The sequence below is a fragment of the Labeo rohita genome, chromosome 9, assembly GCF_022985175.1.
Source record: "Labeo rohita strain BAU-BD-2019 chromosome 9, IGBB_LRoh.1.0, whole genome shotgun sequence".
NCBI classification, from domain to species: domain Eukaryota; kingdom Metazoa; phylum Chordata; class Actinopteri; order Cypriniformes; family Cyprinidae; genus Labeo; species Labeo rohita.
Window position 1 is genome coordinate 27,269,654 of NC_066877.1, and position 21,023 is coordinate 27,290,676.

At 32.8% G+C, this 21,023-nt stretch overlaps 1 protein-coding gene across 2 annotated transcripts in view; it reads right to left on the minus strand.

The window, feature by feature from the left end:
* The window catches only part of bard1 (BRCA1 associated RING domain 1), a 30,752-nt gene that overhangs the window by 2,734 nt on the left and 6,995 nt on the right, over positions 1-21,023 (minus strand). For both annotated transcript variants that reach the window (XM_051118555.1, XM_051118554.1), the window contains exons 4-9: positions 20,647-20,727; positions 18,889-19,061; positions 10,431-10,557; positions 10,141-10,273; positions 7,173-7,268; positions 347-444 (exon numbers count right to left, since the gene is read on the minus strand). In XM_051118555.1, coding sequence (XP_050974512.1) covers positions 347-444; positions 7,173-7,268; positions 10,141-10,273; positions 10,431-10,557; positions 18,889-19,061; positions 20,647-20,727 — 708 coding nt within the window. The remainder of the gene's footprint in view (positions 1-346; positions 445-7,172; positions 7,269-10,140; positions 10,274-10,430; positions 10,558-18,888; positions 19,062-20,646; positions 20,728-21,023) is intronic.

A 21,023-nucleotide genomic window follows, 5' to 3' on the forward strand; every position in this document is an offset into this window, starting at 1 on the left:
CACTGCAATGCATTTGAGTCGTACACGTGGCCTAGGGAGATCACCAGTGCCCTATATTGTCTTACAATGCACAGTCCTCTCATAAAGTCACAAGTGTGTTCCCTCTCTTTGAATTCTCTGTCCTCGGGGAAGTGTGTGACTTTCGAAACAAGCCACAATCCATAGCACAGTCAGTAATAAAAGCCAAGCCAGCCTGAGGAGAGCAGATCAACATGGCAGATTGACAATGAGAGACCATTAAAGAGCAGGACCAGGAGAGGGTTTCACTCAGCCATTATTCCTCCTCTCTGGAGAGGAAAATGTGTCGATAACTGTTAGACCCTCCACATGTCGGCCTGTCACTCACCAGGCTGCCTCTGTTCACGCGGGCACGCAGGGGGCCGTCACCTGCCTCGAACTCGCTCTCCCCGACCCAGCTGCCTGCCCGAAGGCTACAACTCACCCCTGGAAGAAAGATTGAGAGAAAGAGAACGAAACATAGCAGGCTTAGCAGATATACTACATCAGCACTTTAAACCTGTAAAGTCTGACATGTTAAAAAAAGTTTGCATATGCGTTTTTTGTAGTGCTGTCAATCGATTAAAAAAAATATTTTTTTCTGAAATTAAGTAAAAGAAAAACTTTGGATTAACTTTGTTAATCCCACCTATCAAAGTTTTTAAATATACTTTTATATTGCAATAATTTCACATTCAATCTTCAAATTAATTTAGAATAGGGCTGTCACAAACAAATATTTTGGTAATCGAGTAATCTGTCGATTATTCTGACGATTAATCAAGTAATCGGATAATTACATTTTTTTTAAGTAAAAAATAAATAAATAAAAATTTACCTAAGTGAACAACAGCCTTTAAAATGACTTTAAATACATATATAATAATAATGAGGCAATAATAATTAGTTCAAAAAAAGTATCAAAAGCAAGTAATTATAAAGCAAATAACAACACAAAGACAACATATTTTTAATATTTGCTAAATATTTTTTTATGACCGTAGGTGAGTATCAGTGATGCCAATATGTCTATTTAGGGCTGGGCGATATGGCCAAAAAAGTATCACAATAATTTTTTTTTCATCAGTCGATATCGATAATCAAGTCAAATTTTTATTTCTTTCAAGTTTAAAAGCAGATTTTTGCTACAATGTGAAAGTTGAGAAAACCAGACATTAAATTAAAAAGGCTTTAAAATATTTTTTATGGTTAGAACATGACAAACACTTCCTGTTTTTTTTTTTATTTTTCTTCTCACATTTCCAGTCATTTTGCCTTCAATTAACCTCTTAGTTTTACTTGTTTTATTGAGTAATATTGTTTCAAATCAAGAAACATGTTTGTGTTACCTGATAATATTAATAATAATAATAATAATAATAATAATAATAATAATAATAATAATATGGGTACCGACCCAGTCTCACGTTCACCAAGTGAACTTGCAAAGAAAATCAAACACCCTTAACAAAAAAGGTAAAACAGCAATATAGGACGATTTTGAAGTTGAGGGAGAAAATACGATTCGACGATTCAAGTTTTTCGACATACCCTAATGTCTTGAGACAAAATACACAGAGTTCAGGGAGAGCAAGACAAGACAAGCTTTTGACATTAAAAAGTATATAAATTGTATAATTTTTATGAAAAGAACTGAATGCACGTTCGCTTTTTACTTTCAGTTTCGAGATTCGTGATCACACTTACTCTGTTTATACTATGGAGCGACAGTACTTATCAAACATTTTACAAGATTAGATATTTGTCAATGGTGACCAGAATCTGCAAATCATTCGCCATCATCCTGTCAGTCATCTCTCCTTACTCTGTTTATGTGGTAAGTGAAATTTTATGTACTCTAATGTAACAGGCTAGGTAGCGGCTAACCATGACCCTTTAGTGGCTCTGTAGAATGCATATTCTTTTTCTGTGCCTTCCCGAAAACTGATTCACTATTTGAGAATATAGCGGCTAATATATTTATTATAGTTTTTATAAAATAATGTCTCATTTTACGGTGTTCTTGGTCTGTTGTGAAGCGTAATGGTTATGAATGAACAAGAAAATGGAACAAAAAATTGCATTAAAGCAATGACAGAATTTTTATTTTTCGTGTGAACTATTCTTTTAAGTGCAAAAGAAATCTGCAGTTTCAAGGCAAATAAGTACAACAGCAGTGATGCAACGCACAGTTAAATTCTGCAAGTCTTATGCTGTATTTTACAACTTTCACTAGGGAAAAGTAACAGAGCCGGACAAGATTTTCAGGGCTGGAAGACGCACAGCTAGAGGGGATCGTGGATCTCTCTCAACAAGGGTGAAAACAATTTTTTTGTTCATTTCTGTCAGGTAAAATTCTTCACAAAAGGTCTTCAGCGCAGTATATACTACAAGTGATCTCTAGGCTGTCTAAAAAAAAAAACAGCTGCTGCTTCACACACATTAAAAAAAAAAAAAAATCCTCCATCACAAGCCTTCTTCGCCCGCTCAACTTGTTTACAACTATTTGATAGCGTTCTGCTCGGTTTGCCCTAGTTGTACGTCTGGCTGAAATGGCCCTTTCTTGACTGAAGAGCTCTGGAGGAGCAGGCAGCTATTGTCTGTTGTTTCAATGAGAATGATGACAGAAAAAGGACAAGGGGAATAAATGGGCACCTTGTAGAGTGTCTAAAAATACATATGAAACAGTTTAAGAGAAGAGTAAAGATGCTAGTTCGATTTCTAGCTGCGTTTGCAACTGACAGACTGTCTTATGTGCCTTTATACTTAGTGTTTTGACATTTGTTCTTATTTTAATACCATTTCCAAATGTACTTTTAAATAAAGATAAACTGTATATTATATGTAAACGACAAAAATAAGCTGTATTCTCATGTACATTTGGAACTGACTAAAAAGTGACAGTAAAGACATTTATAATGCTACAAAAGACTTAATTTTCTAACAAATACTGTTCTTTTAAACCACCTATTCACCAAAAAAAAAAATATTACTCTTTTTACTGTTTTGGTTTTTTTTAATAAAATGCAGCCTTGGTCAATTTTTATTATTTTTTTTATTATTCATTATATATTTTTTGTTATTTATATTGTAATTATATTTATAATTAAAAACATGAATATAATACATTATAAAATGCAAAATAAATATAAATACAATATTAAATACTATTATTATTAATAATAATAAAAGCACAGAATATGCAGTCATAATAATAAAAACAAAAATATAATTAGAACAACAACAACAACAGCAGCAGCAATAATAATAATAATAATAATAATAATAATAATAATAATAATAATAATAATAATAATAGTAATAGTAATAACAACAACAACAACAACAACAACAATAATAATAATAATAATTATTATTATTATTATTATTATTATTATTATTATTATTATATTTTTTATCAAATAAAATGCTGTCTTGGAGAGAATAAGGGACCTTTGGGGGAGAAACAGCTTTGAAGAAAAACAAAACAGCTTCATTCTTATTCTAAATCCTATTCTTACTATCATGACTATTATTAAATATTCTAGTTATATTAAATACAATAAACAATATTAAAATTAAATACTACTATTATTAATAAAAGCACAGAATGCACAATAATAATAATAATAATAATAATAATATTTATTTATTTATTTATTTACTTACGTATAAATAAATAAACTGCAGCCTTGGTGAAAATAAGGGACTTTTCTGGGGGGCAGGTATATTCTTATTTTAAATCCTATTTTTACTAACATGAATATTATTATATTTATAATTAAAAAAACGAATCATGAAAACATGATGTTTTTCAATATAAATACAATATTAAAATTAAACTATTATTATTAATAAAAGCACTGAATATGCAATAACAATAATGACTGAATAACTGAATAATAATAATAGTGTGTGTTGGTATGTGTATTACATAAAATAAAAAAAGAATATTTATTTCATGTTTTATTTATGTTTTTTTAATTAATAAACTGTAATTAATGGATTTCTTGCAAAAAATACAAAATAAAAACATTCCTGATCTTTTTACCCATTATTTTGACTTTACTTCAGTGTAAAAAAAATAATGTTAATTAAATATTTTTCATACTATTTTTATTACACAATAACACTAATATAATATAAAATACAATTACAATACCAAGTGCAAACAGGCCTGGAATGAAAATCAGGCTGTGGAAAATAAACATTCCTGTCCTCCATCATAATGGAAAAACCCACTTTAGATAAAAATTCTGCATTCTGTTATGGCAATGTGATGCTAAACCATTAGCAGGATTAGTATTCTTGCATTCAAAGTGTCAGTGTGTAGCGCTATCTTTATATCCAGCCCAGCCCATGGTAACAAAACACCGATACCACCTATAGGAGCGCGTTCAGAAACCTCCATAGTAATCATGAGCTGTAATTGCACTTCCTCTGCCTCTTTAATTACAGTGTTCATTTCCCGGGACCCCGTGAGGGCGGCGGCGGTGAGAATGCTACATCCCGGGGTTAATCCGACTCTCTCTCTGGACGATAGGGCCAGGTTGTTAGCCGAGCAGCAAAGAGCCATTAGCATATTAGCTAATTAGATTCACGATTATGAGAGAGGACATCGAAGCTCAGCGTGTGTGTGTGTTTGTGTGTGCGTGTGTGTAGTGGGTGGCTGTGGATCGGTTGCGCTGGCAGCTCACACACTCATGGGCACTGAACCGTGATACACTGAGCCATGGAGACCCATACAGAAGAACAAAAAACTGAGGCACAGCATCAACAGCTCATAAAGTGTGGCACAAGAGTGCTAAACTGAATCATGTATACCTACACACTCACTCACTTTTTCTTCCATTTTTTGTTGCTGCACGATTTGGCCCCCCCTCAAAAAAAATCATATTGCAAGTAATCTGAAAAAACACAACTGCAATTTGAAAAGCAATACAATTATACATAGCTATAGAATATATTACTGCTGCTAAAATTAGAAGCATATCATAGAATTATAGAAAATGCTTATTTGTTCTGGTTTTATTATATTTATTATTATTATTATTATTATTAATATATTATTATTTTTATTTTAGATATTATTTTATTATTGTATTAAATATTCTACTTATATTTATAAATAAAAGCATTAATATTAAATTATAAAATGCAAATTCAATACAAATAAAAATGTTTGATTAACTGATTTTATTAAAACTATATATTATTTTATTAATTTAAATCATTTATTAGTTTATTATTAATTATTATTTTATTCATTTCCCTTTTTTTCAGAAATACTGAGTTGTGTATTTAGATTTTTGTGGTAAATAAATTCTGGTAAATAATTTTTCTGGTAAATATTCTTAAAATACCCTTAAAAATAATGTTTTAATAATTATTTTATAACTCAATAGGCCTACATTAAGTAATATACTTCTGTCACAGTTTTTTCAAGTTAAGCCGAACTTTTATTTTTACGGGCTGCTGTAAAGACCTTTAAGTTGCATGATAATTTGTACATTATATGACAACAGTTTTTCTTGAAATGTTTTATTTTTTCTCAAATTCCATATTTTTCATTAATTTTATGGATTCCATTTTAATGGTTTCATAAAATTTTCTCTGGTTAACTTATTTTATTTAAAAAAAAATGTCATTATTATTTTCAATTTTCATAATTTTTTTTTTTTTTTTTTTTTTTTTTTTCAGAAATACTGCATTGTGTAATTAGATTTTTGTGGTAAATAAGTGGTAAATATGTTTGTGAAAAATATTTTTTCTCAAATATAGTTTTATTTTTTCTCAAATTCTGTATTTTCCATTAACTTTATAGATTCCATTTTAACGGTTTCATTAAATTTTTTGATTAACTGATTTTATTAAAAATATATATTATTTTATTAATTTAAATCATTTATTATTTTATTATTAATTCTAATTTTATTAATTTCTCTTTTTTCAGAAATACTGTGTTGTGTATTTAGATTTTTGTGGTAGTAGTAATGAAACCGCACATCTGCGCCATTCATTCACAAGGAGACATGCCAAACATGCAGAATTCATATTTAGATCAAATTTTTGCAGCTTAATAATCACAGACACTAGTCAATATCATGTTTTGTATCGGTCAGTGTACTGACATACTTTAGATTTTTTTTTGTCCGAAATTTGACCAAACCCGTGACATTCTGCATTATACAGTAAATTTCAATTTTAAATCTACTTTACTGAAATTGCGAAAATCATAGGGCAATAAGTCAATCTGGAGCATCTGAAAACACTATGAACTGAAATCAAAATGCATGCAGCATCTCCAGTATGTAACATTTCTAGTGCAAGACTTTTTGAAGAGTAGCCTTTTTGAGGACTGATAGATGATCTAGTAAAACTGCCCTCAAAAGGCGTTGTTTGCCGTGGGCTTGACATTAAAGATGGATAACAAATATGTTAACAATAACCAGTATCAAAATAGATAGCTTAAAGAACAAACACCAGAGTTGCAATGATTCCTTCAGGCTGCATTTGTGCACTTCTGATGTTACTCCTGCACTGACAGAAATGAATTCAGCAGTGAGGGCAGACTCAAAAAAGCCTTAGATTTCTTGAATCGGAGCTAAATGAATGGGCAGCACTTCAGCCGGAGTATACTGATTTTCACTACAGAACTGAAGCTGTGAAAAATCGTACATAAGGAAATACTCAGCACTACATGAAGGACCACATGCCAAGTTCACATATATTTGAAAATAATAACAGTTTTCAAATATATGAAAACCCACAGAGTCAAATAATGAGATTAATATTTTTTATAGGTTCACAGTTATTTTATATTGGTTTGCTCAACAGAAATAGCATTGCTCAAGAACAACACAGTGTAAATACTGCTCACCTGTACACATCTTTGCAAATTTGGATGCAAGTAACTATTTTTGGGGGTCTACGTTTCTAAGTTCTAAGAAATAGACATTTGGTTAGTGCCGGTGGCCTGTTAGGCAGTGTGCCGACATATGGCGCAGTAGCGCTTTTGGGTGTCCCGAGCTTGAATCCTGCCTCGTGGACCTTTCGCAATCCCACCCACTAACTTGCTGTCTCATCTCTACTGTCCTGTCAAGAAAAAAAAAAAAAAGCCCAAAAAAAGCCCAAAAAAAGCCCAAACAAATCCCCAGCTCTGACTCATTACTTACAGCTGAAACGGAGGATCCAGCAGCCGTTGAGGACGCCCTGCAGTGTGGTCAGAGTAGAGGGCATGATGGGAACATCTGGTACAACCACATGGGTGACTGTAGAGATATTTAATCAAAGAGGGAAGCAGTTAATTACATTAAATAAACAAATAAATGACTAGTTACATAATAACATATTACATTTGTATTAAATTCTATTGAGAAACTACCACTGTAATTATTAAAATTCACTTAGTTACATCTAAAACTTGAATTTAAGATGTGGCATGACACCTTGGAAAGCAGACTGAATTAGCTTTTATTGTTATATTTTTTTTTTATTTGTTGTTTTAGTAATTTTGTGTGCTTTTATCATTTTTTAAATCAGTCTGTTTAGCTTTTTATTTCAGATTTAGTAATTTGAGTACATCAACTCAAACTTGAGTTTTATTTTTTTTAACCCAATACTGATATTTTATTTAATTTACTGACAACCAGTTTTAAAAGTTTTAGCTAAGTATAACAACACTGCTCACAATGAATGTCTGAAAAACAAAGACACAATATATAGAGGCTCCTCAAACAGAAATAGTATGGTAAACTTCACCAATCCCTAGAGATCATTTTAAATCTAGAAAACGGAAAAATCCAAAAGCTCTTGACTTTGTTGTGTGACAAACGCGCAGCCTACATTCTTCGAGAAAATTGCGTTTTGCCCTTGTTCGGCTATGTGCAGCGTATGAGAAACTGCTTCAATTACTTTAATTCTACTCTGTTTCAACTTTGATTGCTTAGAAGATGAGATGCTGCACATTGTTTGTCTGTTGGTGTGATTTCTGGAGGAGTCGAAAGACTCTGCGAGAGCTACATTTGTCACTGAAAGTGCTGGTTTCATAATGTATGATTTCATAATATCCCTCTTATGCTCCAGCTGGATGTGTTGTAGTGCTCTTCTATATGATGGAAGAAAAGCAAAGAAAGAAGAGACACTTCATTTCACAGCTCTCAAAATGTTTCATTGTTTTCTTGAGCTGTTTTGAGACGTCTATGTGCTGTTGAAATAATCCAATCCCCAGCAGACATACAAAAAACTTTTCTATAGTGATTATACGCCACATATTTCAGAATCGTCTGAATTATAGGATTGTGGGAATGATAACTGGCACATCAAAAAACAATCTATTTTAATTATTTCTTTTATCACATGAACTTTCCTACAACTTTGCTAATATAAATACTCACATACATGTGCACATGTAAATAAGCTTATTCTGCTGCCAGATTCATTTTATTGGTCCATTATTTAAAAACTAATATCAGTCTGTACTGCATGTCAAAAGCTAGAATAACAATACTATTTTCAAATTATCACATATTAAAAAGCACAGCAGGTTGGCCGTTTTATAATTGCTTTTAATGTGATTCTTCCAATGAGAATTTAGATTCAAAACTATCGATTTTCTAATATTAATTATAAAACAGATAGTTCCAGTCCTTGGTTCTGATTGGTTGAGCCACTTTCTAAGCTGTTGTAAATTACTCTATAAAATATACACTTTTGTTTACTTCTTTGTGTTGCTCAGCAACCACTTTGTTGCAACCCCAACCGTTTCTGAGGAACTACATTGTTTGGCGGAAGAATAATGTTTTTATTAATATCATTACACTTTATTTGCTCTATTTATCATTACACTTTATTTGCTTTACTTTATTTTGTGAAACGTATATATACATACATACATACATACATACATAATATATATATATATATATATAGATATATATAGATATAGATATATATAGATAGATATAGATAGATATAGAGATAGATAGATAGATATAGAGATATAGATATATAGATATATATTTTTTTATTTATTTATTTTTTATTAAATTTGTACTTTTCATCAGCAAGATGCATTTAACAATTCAGTAAAAGTGACATTAAAAGACGTTCATAAAGTTAGAAAATATTTCTATTTTGAATAAATGCTAAGTTACAAAATATTTCTATTTTGAATAAATGCTGTTTTTAAACTTTATAAATACCACATCTTAAAATTTAACAACCTTGAGAAAACAATGATTTCCACAAAAATATTAACTATATAACATTTTTCAACATTGATAAAAAAACATTTCCAAATCAGCCTAATCACGTGATACAGAGGACTGTAATAATGCTGCTGAAAATTCATCTTCGCCCTCGCAGGAATAAATCACATCTTCAAATAAAATAAAACAGTGAGCTATGAAAACCGGTTTCTGCCACTGAATAATAAATAAAAAGGTTATTGCGACTTTTTATCTCACAATTCTGACTTTTTCTCAGAATTGCATGATGAACTTCATCTTCAACTGCAAGAAATAATATCAGAATTATGAGAAGAAAAAAAAAAGTGTGAGAATTGTGAGATATAAAGAAATAATGTTCAATTTTGAAAGGAAAAAAACTGATATGCTCTCAGAATTGCAAGTTTATAGGCCTATCTCACAATTCTGACTTAACTCACAATTGCGTATCAAGTCAAAAAACAATTTTTTTGCAATTTTGAGAAATAAACAGAATTGTTTATATCTTACAGTTTTAACTTTATTTCTCAGAACTGCAAATGTATATCTTTCCCCCCCTTAAAATTAGACTTTATTTCTTTAAATCTCAGAATTCTAAAAAAAAAAAAAAAAAAAAAAGTCAGAATTGCGAGGGAAAAAAAAGTCAGAATTCTGAAATAAAAATTCGCAATTAACTTTTTTTTAATTCGCAATTATTTTTTTTAATTCAGTCCCGGAAACGGGCTTTTGTAGGAAACAGTTATTTAAACTGAAATAATATTTCACAATAACTGCAGCCACTATGAGCATAAGAGACATTTTTAAAAAAATAATCTTACTGATCCCTTTTGAACAGCAGTGTACGTGAAATAAAACTACTCATACTACGATACACCGCCCACTCGCTTCTTCACACAAGAACTCAAAGGAGTTGTACCTGCACTAGAAAAGGACTTCACTTGTTTCCCTCCAAAGAGCTGAGCTGCTTTGGCGAGCTGCTTCTGCTGAGTCTGCGTCAGCTGACTGCCAATCACAACCGCTGGTCCCGTATCTCGCACACAGCCTGCAGCCTGCAAGAATACAAATAAACTGTACTGCACACTTCATTTGCATTTATGTTCTTGACAGATGCTGTCTCAGAGCGACAAGATGATGTACAAAACACCAGCAATTTCTATCTGTTTGTTTTGAGTGTGCTTGTTTGTGAGGCGGGTTCGGGTCGTGTACCTTACTGAGGCTGGCAGGGGGGCTCACGGCGGTCACTACAGGATGCGGTGCCCCTGGGGCCATTCTTAGGACCTCTTGCATTTCTGGAGTCAGTGCATAATCCACCGGCCGCAGGCCAAACATATTCCTGAGAAACACATACGTTTAGTTTATGCAAAGTCTCTTCACTGAAAACAAAAACATTTTCAAGGACATATTTGACAAACTGTGTATCCTCTAGATGTGTTCTGTTAAGCCTGCTAATGCCTCATGCTCAAAGAAATGTTCCAACTAACTGGGAATAAATAAACCTTACACAACAGTGCACTTTGTGGATTTGTCTTGTGGCCTTTATTTTTGCATGGCTATGAAGTTTAAAAGAACGTAAGATGTCCCTTTTGTCATTTAATGGTTCAAAGGAATGCTCACATGTCTTGTCTCTGAACAATCATAGAGGATGGGAGGCAGAGGGAAACAAAGGATATAAATCTGAATGTAATATTGTGTAATAGGTTAAAAAAAAAAAGCCTAACTGCTTCTTTTGGGGAACTTTATAATATTAATTATTTATATATATTTAGCATAGTAAGTTTGTATTTATAAAGTCAACAAAATCTTTATTTTTGCTTTAATGAGTATTTTAGAATTGCATTTCCCAAGCATTTAATGTGAGAACATTATTTAGCACAACAAAATTAATTTAACATAATACATTCATTGTTCTGTTGAAAAAGCTAGTAACAGAATTTTTCTCCTCCTTTCTGTACGGTGTCTGTACAGTATCTGTGTCCTACTGTTTGTAACTATAAAGGTCTCTCAATGTACAGTGCCTTGCGAAAGTATTCATTTTTTTTTTTCACATTTTGTATGTTAAAATGCTTTAGATTACTTTTTTTTCACATCACTCTACACTCCATACACCATAATGACGAAGCACAAAACAGGTTTGTAACAACTTTGCAAATTTATTAAAATAAAAAACTGAAATGATTCCATTGCATAAGTATTCATACCCTTATCTGGGGCACTCAGGAACATTCATATTGCTTGTAGATGTTACTACACTTTAAGTGGAGTTATAACCCGTGGCAAATTCATTTGAATGAATATGATTTGGAAAGGCACACAGCTCTCAATAAAAGGTCTAACAGCTGAAAATGCATATCAGAGCAAAATCTTTGCCCCCAGGTCAAAAGAACTGCCTGTAGAGCTCAGAGACAGGATTGTGTCAAGGCACACATCTGGGGAAGAGTTCAGAAAAAAAAATCTGCTCAATTCTAAGCACCATGTATGGAGGAAACCAGGCACTGCTCATCACCTGCAGAGTACCAACATTAAAGTGTGGTGGTATAAGCCTCATGCTGTGGGACTTTTTTTTCAGCAGCAGGGACTGAGAGACCTGTCAGAGGAGAAGGAAAGCTCAATGCACCAAAAAATTGAGATGGCGTTAATGAAAACGTAGTCCAGAGCATACAGAACCTCAGACTAGGCAGAAGGTTCACCTTCCAACAGGACAATGACTCTAAGCACATAGCAAGAGTGGCTTATAGACAACTCTGTGAATGTCCTTGAGTGGCCCAGCCACAGCCTAGGCTTGAACACAATCAAACATTTCCGGAGAAACCTGAAAATGTCTGTCAGCCGCCATCCAAGCTGACAGAGCTTGAGAAGTGAAGAGGTGAGGCGAAGAATGGCAGATAATTGCCAAATGCAGGTGGTGTTTAAAGGTATGAATACTTATGCAATGTACTTATTTCAGTGTTTTATTTTTAATAAAGTTGTCACAAATTTGTTTTGTTCTTTGTCATTATGGTGTATGGAGTGTACATTGATGTGGGGGGAGGTTTCAATAACAAAACGTGAAAAAAAAATGAAAAAGTAACTGATCGAAAGTGGCAGTAAAGACATTTAAAATGTTAAAAAAAGACTTTTATTTCATATAAGTTCTGTTCTTTTGAATGTTCTATTCATCAAAAAATCCTGAAAAAAATTGCTGTTTCCACAAAAATTAAGCAGCACAACTATTTTCAACATTGGCAAAAATAATAAATGTTACTTGAGCACCAAATCAGCATGTTAGACTAATTTCTGAAGGCATCATTTCATGCAAAATAATGTTTTTGCCAACGGATGCATTAGAAATAATATATATTAAAAAAAAAATTATAATACAAATTATTTAACGTATGAAAACAGTAAAAAAGAGGATACATAAAAATAGACAGTGCAAACAATCATACATAGCATAGTGCTAATTCATTAAATGCACTGAAGGAACATGTGACACTGAAGACTGGAATTCTCACAATTGTAACTTGTTATTTTAGAACTGCAAGACATAAGCTCGCAATTGTGAGTTATAAAGTCCAGATTAGAAGAGATATAAACTTGCAGTTGAGTGCAAGATATGAACTTGCATTTTGAGCTTTTTTTCTGGCAGTTGCAAGTTTATGTCCCGCAATTCTGACTTCTTTTCTCAAAATTGTAAGATATAAACTTCCAACTGTGAGTTACAATTCTGAGGCGAAAAAGTCAGCTTACTATTCTGTTTTTTTCTTACAAATCCAAGTTTATATCTGACAACCCTGACTTTATAACTTGCCATTGACCCCCTCGCTGGGAGTTTGATTGGCAGGCGATCTGACCAATCGTAATGCTGAATCTGCCACTTTTTGCCCGACAAACAAATCAGACAGGCAGGTAGATTAAAGTCTGTGGACTTAATCTTAAAAAATTGTGTGTATTGACGTCTTTTCGCGGTTGAAACAATGTGATTATGTCATGTTTATTTTGTGCTATAACTAGTAAAGAGGAAAAAATTATTGGTTCACATGACGCTTGAACTGAAGCACTACTGCGATCTGTCACAAAACATTAAAGAGCCACAAAGTGGTATTTATTGTTTGAATTTCTTAAAAAAAAAAAAAAAAAAAAAATGAAAGCTGGGACTTTTATATCTAAAGTAATCTGCTCTGTACTGTATTTTAAGGAAAAAAGATGTAAACTTGCAATTTAAAAAAATCTGAATTGTGAGATATTGGCTGAAATGGCTAAAATAAGCTTCCATACATTTGGGATAAAAGGGCCTAATAATGTTCAAGCATTTGTAGATTATGACCTCGTTTACACAGTGTAATTCACTTAGTATGCAAAACTATCAGATAAGCTAGAGGTTAAGGCCTAGGACAAATCCTAGGAGGACCTGTTTGGCAAGCAGTATGTGACGGCCCCTCGTCAGATCATTTGTCCCTGTTGGCTGGTAGGGGAAAGAGAGGTGGAAATGAAATAAAGCGGAGAGGGATGTATGTTGAGATTAAGCTTCAGCAGAGATAACACCTGGGGGGCAATTAAGAGGTCCACTGGTCCATAAAATTTCATTTGGATTCATGAGCCACCCCCCACCCCCAAACAAGCCCACAGTCTCTTCACACTCCCATAGGATGTAAATGATTTTGTTTTGGTGCGGCGCACAGCTTCTAATCTCAAAAAGTGAAAATCCAATAATGCCGAAGTGTCTCATACGCAGCCGCCACATACATGCGTGTGTGTGCCACCCATACTGATAAAAGGGGGTTGTGCATTCATCACCTCCAGCAAAATAAGACACTCCATGCGGTTAAAGAGTGATATTAGTAAGCTAAAACCTCTCAGCAACTGCATCCATCTCACAGTTGACAAATCAGACACAGATGCCAGAGGTAAAAGGGACCAATGAATCACAGATCGATGGAGATGTGAAAATTAGTCCTCGGAGGTGCTCCAGCTGTTCCTGTCCACATAACCGAAGCAATCAAGGTGCCGCTAAGCACTAGAGCTAACCAGATCTCATCGATTGAAAGAAACGAGTGCGCTCCTTTGCTCGGATCACATCAACAAAACAAATCGAGCTTATGCAAGCCGAATCCATCTATATTTTCCTACTAGTACACAGCTGTTCTGTTCTGAAGCCTAGTGAGCTGCCTTACTAGGTGTCATTGCATCTTAATTATGCTGCCTCCTAGGACACTTCCTTAAGAGAGAAGACAATGTCAAAATGGAAACAACAAGATGAAAAAAAATGAAAGATTAGTGGTTGCCAAAATGGATTTTTCAATGGCTGTATTGACTAGCTACCTAGTCAATAATATATATATAGGCTTCTGTCAAAGTGGGATGAAGCAATAGTTGATTATAAATGTACATTAAACAAACAAATAAGAACATATACACTACCATGAAAAGCATGGGGTCAGTAAGTTTTTTAAAGTACTTTTATTCAACAAAGCTGCGTTAATTTTATCAAAAGTGACAGTAAAGGTTTCTGTTTCTAATAAACATTGTTCGTTTGGGAAAAAAAATCTGATTTTCCACAAAAATATTAACCAGCAACACAAATGCTTAACATTAATTATAGTAATAAGAAGAAATGTTTCTTAAACACCAGATGAGCATATTAGAATAATTTCATATAATTTCATAGGATCATATAACACTGAAAACCGGAGTAATGATGCTAAAAATTCAGCTTTGCCATCACAAGAATAAACTGTTTTCGAGAATAAATTAAAATAGAAAACATCAAAAACGTCAAAAATGTATTTTATTTATTTATTTATTTATTCATTCATTTATCATTTTGAACCATTTAATATTAAGAAAGTAATTTATTAAATTGTAAAAATATTTTACAATATTACTATTTTTACTGTATTTTTGCTCAAATAAATGAAACCTTGCTGAGCATAAGAGATGTCTATTAAAAATAAATACATAAATAAAACCTCTTATCGACCCCAAATGTTTTTGCACCAGTAAATAATAATTTATTTGAAGAGCTTAAGAGACTTCTTTCAAAAATATCATTTAATTATATATTTATATATTTATTTTACCTTTAGAACTACTTAATAGAACATATCATATATTAAATTGTAATAATATTTTACAATATTAATTTTTTTTTGTTGTTTTTTTTTAATTAAATAAATGTAACCTGGTGAGCATAAGACATGTCTTTCCATTTTTTTTCCATTTTTTTTAAATATTTGGAACAATTTAGTATTAAAAAAACAAAGTATGTTAAATTTTAATAACATTAGAAAATATTGCCAGGGTATCTGCAGGATTGTCAAGACAAATAAAATTAATACCATACAGGGCTAGACATTAAGGCTTGTCTGCTTGTCCGGGACAAGTGAACTTTGTGATGGGGCAAGTGTAAGAGAATTTTTCTTGCCCGATCGGACAAGTAACCGGATTAAAACAACAATAACAAACAATACTTAAGGCAGCACTGAAACTGTGGTGAGAATGATTCTGATTTTATTACTTTCGGTGTAAACGGTGATTGATAATGGACGGACAGTATCAAGGTTGCGTCTGTTAAGGCTCGTGCAGCCTACCTGACTCACAGAAAAATCAAAACTAACATGCGCAACAGCACACACAAATAAATACTGTATATAACGTATGATATATGTAAGCAACATCACACGACCAAGCACCAGCATGATTGCAAATGTGACACTGATTTTATACAATAGTAGTTTAATAAACAAGTAGTTAATATTAACTGACTTACATTTTAGACAGATTAGAACAGTCACGCATCTCCAAGCAACACACAGCGGTGTTTTGTTACTGAATGATTCAGCATTTAACAAATCGGGTGTTAGTGTCTTAGTGTTAGGGTGTTAATATATGTTAGTGTCTTAATTGTTTCGATTTTTATAATGCATAAGCATCTTGCTGGTCCACATTTACAATTTTGTGTTTGCTGCATGAAAATATGGGTAGATTTCTGCATTGGTATAAACAAAACCGTCAGACAAGCTGATTGAAAATGCACATTCATTCTCTGCCAGCAGGTGGCGCTTTCGAAACGGCAGAATATAACGGTTCTCAGGTACCTGCTGTACACAAAGCAGTGCAGCACCCAAAGCCTGCAGCACCAGAAACATGCAGCAGTCATATTTATTCAATGAAATCATAGCCTTTTGAAATCTAATGGTTATTAAGCCATTTCCCAATTCTTGTCTTTCCGTCCCTAAATCTAAGACCTCTTGAAAACATAATTAAGACTTTTCTGTAACATTTAAGACTTTGAAACATTAAGAATTTGAAGACAAATTTGATTAACTAAATTTGAGACTTTTTAAGGACCCCCGATTTTTTATTTATTTATTTATTTTTTATTAAATTAAAAGCAGCGCTGGTGAGCATAAGAGATCTACAGAGCTCAAACTTTTGCACTCCAATGAATAAACATTTAATAATACAAAACAAGTTATGAAAATATTATATTTTTATTTTATGTTTAAAAATGTTTAGTGCCATGCATTTTTATATTTTAAGCTTACCAACATGCCACATATCATCAAACTCTACTGAAATCAACAGAGTCGCATTTCGTGTGAAGTGCTGTTTGTGTGAGGTGCTGTGAGTATCTGTCCATGTAGAGCATTCCAAATAATTTCACTTATGAGGTTTCGTGACAGTTAGGATGCTGCGTATGTAGCTCACTAGAGCTACCGTTTCTGTCTTGCTTGTACTCGCTACCCTCACGGTCCCAGAAGAAGCAGCTTTTCAGATCTGAAAAGCATTAAAGATTACTGCTGGTACAGCAGGGATGTGCCAGTCAATTCATACAACACATTACAGCGAAGGCTCTGCCCACAGCAGTTCCCCCTGTAGCCCCACTGCTCCGATTCCAGACCGCAAGGAGTGAAAGTGATTGATTATGTCTGACAGGAGTGGATTGCTTCTGTGCAGTGCTTCTATGACAGAGCTGATGCTTCACTTCACCATTGACTAACGAAGCATAAATCTGCTGATGCTTTATGCGCTCCCAACGTACAGCACAGCACTAGTCAATCAATGTACAAAGGGCAGACAGACAAAAAGAGATGCAGAGACGCTCTCGGGATGAGCGTTCGTGCATCTGGGTTCACTGCCAATCTTGGGGAAATAGAGTTCATTAAGATAAAGGGCATGTGGGAGGAAGCGGAGCAGAAGTTCCTGAACATCTTTACACCAGGTACACACCATGCCGTAGTCATAAGTTACAAAATATGCACATATAAAATGAATGAATAAAACACATAACTGGGCTGAGAAGTATATTTGATGGTATTCTGCTCAACAGTAGAAATCTATCTACCCACAGAGATTTGACATCATATTTTCTTTTGTAGCATTGAGGAGCGGTCACAAGCAGGTATACTGACTTTTATATATATTGAGTATTGAACAAAATGCAGCCTAATATTCCTGCTGTCCGTCATTCAAGTTAATCAAACAACAAAAGACAGAAAATCTCTCACTTCTATTGACTAAATCACTTTTGTTACTTTAATAAGAAGAAATATATATATTTAATTTACAATGAAGAATATGCAGTGTTTTTATACATTTGTTTACTTTATACAGTGTATGTAGCATTTCTTATTTATTTGTTCTACCGTAGTTTTTTTTTTTTTTGTCGTATTGCTTGTAATTAGTTTCTTACTCTTATTTTATCGCTGACTGTTTACTTGTCTTCAGTGAGCTTAAGTTTTTGCTTTTGTTAATTTTTAACGTAGGCTAATATTAGTTTTTTGCTATATCAAAAATGCTGATATTATAAAGACCTCATTTAAAACAAAAATAACTATATTGTTATATATATCGTTACCATGAAATTGTTCATATTGCCCAATGCCCAGTGTTTTAATTTGGTCCAAAGATGGTCTAAAAACCTTAACAAATGGGTAAAAAAAAAATAAAAAATAATAAAATAAAATGATTGTATTCAGCAAGAATGCATTAAATTGATCAAAGGAGACAATAAATACAGTGCTAATTTTTAAAATCCTGAAAAAAAATGTAGCACGGTTCCACAAAAAACATTAGGCAGCAACAATTGGTTTGAACATTATTATTAACAATAATAATAATCATAATCATAAAGCAATAAAGGCATAAAAGACTTTAAACAAAACATTAAGAAAAGTCATTATCAAATGGTTAAAAAAAAACACTTTATTATATAATATGAAACAACACAAAAAATATAAAAAGGTGGAATCTATATCTATACCTATCTATCCATCTATATATATATATATATATATTATATATTCAACTTTTGACTAAATTTTACAAAAGATTATCTTTTGAAATATATCCATAAAAACACTAAGCAGCAAAGTGATTGTAAAAATATAAAAGCTAAAAATAATAAGAAAGGAATAAAAAAAACAATTACTTTAAATTGTAATATTTTACAGTAGTGTTTTTACTCAATTTTTGAGCAAATAAATGCAGCCTTGGTGAGCACTGGACTTTTTTTCAAAAACATAAAAAAAGCTTCAATATTTCAGAGGTAGTGTTACAGTTATAGTTATAATGTAAGTCTAATTGGGTTTATTTTAACAACATTGTTTAAAGAAATATCAATGTGATCTCAGCTTCAGGTGATTGGTTGAGTCTTTGATCAGGTGAGAGAATTTGAAGTACTCACAGGACACTTTGGCAGGCGCCTCGTTCAACCAAGAGCTTGACCACTGCTATTTGGCCGTTCTTCACAGCGTCATGCAGTGGCGAGTCATTCTGATAGCCTGGGGTGTTCAACAGCGCCCCCTTCTGAAGCAGTTCATCCACCACTCCCAAGTGACCCAGATTACAAGCCTCATGCTGCAAAAACAAAACATAAATACAATATATAATTGCCTTAGTAGCAGATATAACAATGTTCTGTCATATCATGAAGGATTATAAGGGCAAAAGCATTATTATAATAGTTTGGACCCAATAATTCCCCAGTATGAACAGCTTGGCAAAGGCCTTTAAGCTAGACCTGTGGAATTTATGACTGAGGGGAAATGCAGTTACATATATTCACAGAGATTTTTCTTTAAGAAACTTAGAATATGTTGCGGTTCATTATTATTCAGTTGTGAAAGGTTTTTCATAGATGATTTATGATTTAGCTGTTAAAAACCCCCATTCCTAATTCTCAACAGCATACTGTAATGTGAAAGAAATAATGATACATTTTTTAAACTGTAAAGTACATTTGTAACGTACAATTTCAAGCATAAGGAACCTGATTTGGGAGTCACACTTGTAGGGTTCACTGAATATTTCTCAGTGCATGTTTACTTATTAAAGTACATTTCTGTAGAGGCACAAACCATAGAGTCTTGGCTGCAGGAAAAAAAAAAAAAAAAAAAAAACTATAGTACTGTTACTGTTCAGGAAAGAAAGATACAGTTCACTAAAAACACACTGATCTTGTTCAAACGGGATAAGCATTGTTTATAACATTATATGAGGTAAGTTGTCACAATGAAACCTGTTAGTAAACAGTTTATTGAAACACTGAAGCAAAATTTAAAGAGCGTAACAATTTAAAAAATAAAAATGTTACATAAAATATCAAAACATTATTTGGCCAACAAATATTTAAAATTATTCAAATAAACAAATTTATATTCTTTAATGTGACAACTTGCTCCAACCTGACAAAAAACCTTGTCCTAAGCATACAATTTAAACTTTCTGTAAATATTGTGTTGTTTACCACAATACTGCAAAAATTATGATCATTTTAATTGTGATGATGCCTCAGTTTAAAGGATAGAATTGCAAAAATAAACAATGTAATAAAATAAAATGTAATAAAATATATTATAAAAAGCAATCAATAAAATAAAACAACAGATAAATAAAATAAAATAAAATAAAATCTTTGGAGTTGGAGCAGAAATTTGGACTGAAAACCTTATTTTTCTGTTGTGACAACTTGTGTTACAGTCATAATAGTAGTGTTTTTCAAATTTATTTCAGACTTTTCTGTGAAATTGTCACTTCTAAAACTGCACTGAGAGTAAAAGTACAACTTGATTTGCGTGGAAAAAGATGCAAAATTTGCACTACTAGTGCTCATTTATAATTTCACCATTCCCAAATGCAAAAAGTTACATTGATCTTACACTTCATCAGCTAAATGGATCACAAGACAGAGGATTTCAGCAAATAAAAATATACAGGATAAAACAACCACAAACACAGAAGGGTAACAGTAAAATCTACAACTACCATTAAGGCAGTTAAGTATTCAGTGCACATACTCCATTTTGCTAGAATAACATACATTACTGTACATACAGGGAAAAGCTTTCCAACCATTTTCAGCCCAGACAACCTCGAACAAGAGACAAGGCTGTTATGTGTAAAAGATTTATGTCGGAATGTGTGTGAATTCTTTTTCGCTCACCAGTGGTGTCCAGCCCGCATTGTCCTTCAGGTTGGGGTCGGCTCCCTGAGCAAGGAGCTTACGGACCTCCTCCACATCACCCTGTACAGAGGACCCAGGTCAAAAAGTCTATGGTAGCAGATATTGATCAACCAGACTCAAACACTGACCTAGCATCAATCTTTAAGTGGTCAAAGTGAGTCACTGCTGGAATACTAACAAAGAACGGTCTCAGATACAAGCAAACAGTACAGTAAAAAAATAAAAAATTTTGATTGGTTTAAACTGCTGGTTAGTGACAAACAAATTGTCCACATGGACAGGAGGGGAGCAATTCAAAGGGTTATAGACTTTCCAAAATATAATTCACTTTTTGTGTTTTTTTTAAACATCCTGTG